General features: G+C 42.3%; 1 protein-coding gene across 1 annotated transcript in view; it reads left to right on the top strand.

The window, feature by feature from the left end:
• Nucleotides 1-1,378: 1,378 nt before the first annotated feature.
• The window catches only part of LOC122717567 (cytochrome P450 18a1), a 19,561-nt gene continuing 15,077 nt past the window's right edge, over nucleotides 1,379-5,862 (top strand). Inside the window, exons 1-5 of the mRNA XM_043941785.1 lie at nucleotides 1,379-1,751; nucleotides 2,303-2,424; nucleotides 2,621-3,050; nucleotides 3,132-3,396; nucleotides 3,733-3,866. Coding sequence (XP_043797720.1) covers nucleotides 1,379-1,751; nucleotides 2,303-2,424; nucleotides 2,621-3,050; nucleotides 3,132-3,396; nucleotides 3,733-3,866 — 1,324 coding nt within the window. The remainder of the gene's footprint in view (nucleotides 1,752-2,302; nucleotides 2,425-2,620; nucleotides 3,051-3,131; nucleotides 3,397-3,732; nucleotides 3,867-5,862) is intronic.

The raw sequence follows: 5,862 nt of genomic DNA, 5'->3' as shown, positions 1-5,862 counted from the left end.
TTTCTTCCTTCCACCCTCCCTTTCTTTCTCCGTTTTCAATCGTCCTTTGCTTCCCATTGACACTCCTCCCACCACGTTTCTTCCCTTAGTGCGTAAGCATAAGCGGGCGCGTTTATCACCTGTGCGTGCACGTTACTCACTCCCACTCGCTCTTTCTACATTCAACTGCTACACTCTACGGTTCTTTCTACCAGGTTCGTCTTATAGGTGGATACTATATATATATATATATGTATATGTATATATGTATATAGGTTATATATATACATATATATATATATATATATATATATTCGTATCGTTCTTTGGATCATTTTTTCTTTCTTTTTCCCTATTTCCCTCGAATCAATCAACGGGTTAATATCCCATTAATTCTTGTTTAATCGGTCGATCGATCGGAGAGATTTCTTTTTTCTTTTTTTTTCTTTTCTTTCTTTCTTTCTTTCTTTTTTTTTTTTTTTTTTTTTTTTTTTTCTTTTTGATAAATCAATCTAATTATCCTCTCTCGTACAACACGTGCGTGTGCGAATACGATCACGTACACGCACACGCGCGCTCTCCTTCTCCCCTCTTTTTTCATATATTCCCCTCCAGATTATGCCCCACCAACTTGGTCAGATTTGATACTTAAAGCCGCGAATTTCGGAAGCATCGTTTCGAGTAGGAAAATTGTGTTCGCGCCGGTACGAAATCAGCTCAGAAGGGGAGGCTCGCGAGGCGTGTTTTCTCTGTTCGAGGCATCGTGTTGGATAATCGTATCGGACGGCGAAGGGAAAGGAAGGAAAAGGGGGAAAGGAAGGAAAGGAAAGGGGGAAAAAGAGAAAAAAGGAGAAGGAAAGAGGCGTAGAAAGCGAAAGGGAAAGAAGAAAAGTGAGAAGAGAGAGAGGGTTGAAAGGCGGCAACAGAGATAAGAAGAGGTGATACGTCGGGGAGAAAGGAGAGAGAGAGAGCGAGAGAGCGAGAGAGAGAAAGAGGGAGAGGGAGGGAGGGAGAAAGAGAGAGAGAGAGAGAGAGAGAGAGAGAGAGAGAGAGAGAGAGAGAGAGAGAGAGGGGAGGGAAGCGAGTCGAGCGAATAAGATTAGAGGTCGAAGAAAATCAAGGTGGAAAGAGCAACGGGAAGAGAAGTGGCGAGAAGGGAGGGAGGAAAAGGAAGGGCAAGGAACAAGGAAGAGGAAAGGAGGCACAATTGGAATAGAGGCGCAAAAGTTGCAAAAAGGAGGAAGGAAGAGTATAGTTGGCAAAGTTGTCGTAGAATCAAATTAAAATCTCGGAAGAAGGATCGTGGCGTGGATACGAAGAGGATAAGATACATTTTATCGCGGGAAAAGGACAAAGGCGTTGTTGAAAAATTGAAACGTCGTAATTGAAACGTCGCGCGATGTTAGTGGAGCACGCTGCACAATGGGCTTGGCAAGCAATGGGCGGCACGAGAATCGAGGTCCTTTGCACGTTTCTCGTGTTCCTAGGTGTATTGCTGGTGGCTAGATGCTTGCAATGGCTCAGGTATGTGCGCTCTCTGCCTCCAGGGCCTTGGGGTGTACCCGTGTTCGGTTATTTGCCATTCCTGAAAGGCGACGTTCACCTCAGGTACGGAGAGCTAGCGAAAAAATATGGTCCAATGTTCAGTGCCCGGCTTGGTACGCAACTGGTGGTTGTTCTCAGCGATCATCGTACGATTCGCGACACGTTTCGTCGGGAAGAGTTTACTGGCAGACCGCATACCGAGTTCATCAACATCCTCGGCGGATATGGTAAGTGTATATACCACGTGACGACTGTCATGCTCGATAACCGCCGCCTCTCTATCTCGATTTCTCGCTACCTCCCAGATTTTTGACTTTGACGCGCTTTCCCACGAGATCTTGCTCTTCTCTTCTTCCTTTCTTTTTTTTTTCTCTCTTTCTCTCTCTCTCTCTCTCTCTCTCTCTCTTCTCCCCTCCCTTTTTTCTTTTCTCCCTTTTATCAAGCGTTCGCGCCGCTACGTGCACGCGTTTAATCTTGTCGCTATAGAAACAGCGAACTCTCTCTTTTTCTTCTCCAACTGCTTTCCTCTTCTTTCTTTCTTTCTTTCTTTCTCCTCTTCCCCCCCTCCCTCGCTGCTCTGCAATAATCCTCTTTTAATTTTAATAAATTTAAATTCGAACCGCTCCTCGAAATTACTCTTCAAATCTCGTGGGTTATCGATAGACAAAATTCGTAGGATAATTTGGATAATTTGTGGATAATTTATATAATATAACGTTGAATTTGACGGGCGGATCATTTTCAAAAAAGTTTAAAATTTGTTTTTCTTTTCCCGTAGGTATAATCAACACAGAAGGTGCTATGTGGAAAGACCAAAGAAAATTTCTTCACGATAAGCTAAGAGGTTTCGGCATGACTTATATGGGAGGTGGAAAGAAAATTATGGAATCGAGAATCATGGTGAGTTCCTCTTTCTCGATATTTTTGCTTCTTTTATTTCCGTGTATATATTTATACACACGTATTTTCGTTATCTTTGAATTTATTCGTTTCAATTTATTTATGTTTCGATATAATATCGTACGATATTATTGTTATATTATATGATATGATATTATTGGAAAGGGCTTTAAAACGTGATTAAATTTCATTTCAGCGCGAAGTTAAAACGTTCCTTCGTGGATTGGCGTCAAAACGTGGCACGCCGACCGACGTTTCGGCTTCCCTTGGAATGTCTATCAGCAACGTTATCTGCTCCATCATAATGGGAGTACGATTCCAGCATGGCGACGCCAGATTCAAAAGATTTATGGACTTGATCGAGGAGGGGTTCAAATTGTTCGGCAGTATGGCCGCCGTCAACTTCATCCCCGTAATGCGTTACCTGCCCTGCCTGCAGAAGGTTCGAAACAAATTGGCGGAAAATCGGGCGGAAATGGCCGATTTCTTTCAGGAGACGGTCGATCAGCATCGCGCGACTTTCGACGAGGGGACAATGAGAGATCTCGTCGACGCGTACTTGCTCGAGATCGAGAAAGCGAAGGGGGAGGGTCGTGCCACCGCCCTTTTCCAAGGAAAGAATCACGGTGAGAAGCCATCGCCCATCCTCCCCCGTCTTTCCTCTCCTTCTTCTTATTTATTTATTTTTTCAAATTCTATCGCCCCAGATCGTCAGATGCAACAGATACTCGGCGACTTGTTCTCCGCCGGGATGGAAACGGTGAAGACCACGTTGGAATGGGCGATAATCTTGATGCTGCATCATCCGGACGCGGCGATCGCCGTACAGGAGGAATTGGATCAAGTGGTGGGGAAATCGAGGATGCCAGCCTTGGAGGATCTCCCTTTCCTTCCGATAACAGAGGCAACGATACTCGAGGTCCTCAGACGATCGAGCGTCGTCCCTTTGGGGACCACTCATGCCACCACGAGGTATATCATTGATCGTCACCTAATCGCGCTTCTCCGATCATTTCGCATCAGACACTTCTTAATATCATCCAAGATATACGAAGATTATTCGATCAAACGATTTGCATTTCGATCGATAATACAATCGATTTTCATTCTCAATTCATCGTGATTGAAAATTGAAAACGGATAAAGAGATCTCGTTTCGAAATGCGACTCGATTTCGAAGAGAGTTTAATCCCTCTGATCTAATCCGTTGGAACACGGATAGACGATAATTTAATGGACGAAAATTTAACAGAAGAGAAGAATGGGGATCGAGGATTGAAAACGAATATTTCTTTTTCCCTTTTTCAGGGACGTGACGTTGCACGGTTACACGATACCGGCAGGATCTCAAGTGGTGCCGCTGTTGCACGCCGTGCACATGGATCCCGAACTTTGGGAGAAACCAGAGGAGTTTCGACCGAGTCGGTTCCTCTCGGCCGAAGGTAAAGTCCAGAAACCGGAATACTTTATGCCTTTCGGTGTCGGTAGACGTATGTGCCTTGGCGATGTGCTCGCACGCATGGAGTTATTCTTGTTCTTCAGCTCGTTGATGCACACGTTCGAGCTGCGATCGCCGCAGGGCTCGTCCTTGCCGAGTTTGCGCGGCAATGCCGGTGTGACCGTCACGCCCGACCCCTTCGACGTTTGTCTCTTACCGAGAAATCTCGACCTCATCGAGGATACGAATAACGATATGATCTCCCCCGGTGCCATTCTGCGGAATATCGGCAGCCATTGACTTTTCTCTCTCTATCTCTCTCTTTCTTTCCTTTTAAAAGAAGCCCCATGAAGATCGACGGGAGCACGTATAAAATCGTTCCTAACGAGACCGAGCGATGGCTCCCAAATCGAGCCACAATCCTAACCTCCAATTCGTCCATTGTGTACCATATACGTGTACGGTTTATTGTTATTCGTTTGCTCTTATCCCTTACTTTTTTCTAAGAATACAGTTATATTATATCTTGTTGTATCGTTACGTTTCGTATCGTCGTGAAAACTTTCTCGATTTTTCTCTTTTCCGTTTCATTCTTTCTCATATTTTTATTCGTTAAGAATTCGTATTAGCCGAGCGGCGACACGTTTCGCTCCTTATTTAGTCATTAGCGTTACAAAATGTTGCGTCGTGTTGGATCTTAAAAAGAGAAGAAAAAGAAAAAGAAAAAGAAAACGCGCGTTTCTTTTTTTCTTTTTTTCGATCGGAACGAAAGATTCGAAATTCGTTTGTGAAAAGTGGTGGTGAAAAAGAGCCGATTCGGCGACGATTTCGAGCGGAATCGTTGCCTTGACGCTGTCTCGATAGGAACAAGAGACAAAAGACTTGTAAATAATAAATAATAGTAGACGATTTAATTATTAGTAACGGTATTAGGAATAAGTAGCGATAACGGTAATAGTAGTTCTTTGGTAGTGTGGTAGTGGTAACAATAGAAAAAAATCTATGTAGCAGCGACAACTATATACATATATATACATATATATATATATGTACATATATATATATATAGTGGACATTAGAAATAACGAGCAATAACGGCAATAAAAATATCGTTTGATGATTGTATGAGTTAGTGGTAGGTTAGTGCTAATATTAGAATAAGAATTTTAAGGTGCGTGAACGAGTTGTTAATAAAAAAAAAAAAAAGAAAAAAAAAGAAAAAGAAAAAAAATCACGTAACAAGTATATACTGTGAGTGTGCGCACGAATCGTATCGATATCGTGTTATTAATTGTGTTATAGCGCGCGCGATAATTATATACATACATATATACATACATACATATAAATATATATATATACATATATATATATATACATACATATATATATACATATATATACATACATACATATATATATATATATATATATATATATATATATATAAATTATGGATACGATGACAGGCGGCGAAAGAGTATGCGCGTGATTATTTCCGTCCCGGAATTCTTCTTCCCTTGTTATAGCTGTAAAAGTTTTCGACGGCGATTTCGTGGCTCGTAATTCGAATGGATTAGATCGTAGGGCTGCTCGCCGGATGGACGCGGCTGTTGACCTAGAACAGTGATTTTCGTGAAAGTTTAGAACGAGATTCTTGCGACACCACAGTATAGTTACGTAGCGCTTCAGAATTCAACACCGACATCGAACTCGATCCGTTGGGTGCGGGCAAAGATTAAGGCTGTGAATTTCGAATTTAGGACATGGGATCCCTCGAGATCCCTGTGATATCGCGATCGTAAAATCCATTTCCAAAGATATTTCTTTTTTTTTTTTTTTTTTGTTGTGCGTGTCCGGCGAAAGTCCGAAACCGACGATTATCGACGCTGCCACACACCACATAATCTCCGCCTTTCTTTCTTTCTTTCTTTCTTTCTTTCTTTCTTTCTTTCTCTCTCTCTAGACCCTCTCTTTCTCTTTGATGTTAAAAAAAAAAA

This window comes from Apis laboriosa, unplaced genomic scaffold, assembly GCF_014066325.1.
Source record: "Apis laboriosa isolate Shangri-la unplaced genomic scaffold, ASM1406632v1 scaffold53_cov140, whole genome shotgun sequence".
Classification (NCBI taxonomy): domain Eukaryota; kingdom Metazoa; phylum Arthropoda; class Insecta; order Hymenoptera; family Apidae; genus Apis; species Apis laboriosa.
Note: the sequence above shows the minus strand (reverse complement) of the source record. Positions and strands in the feature narration are given on the sequence as shown.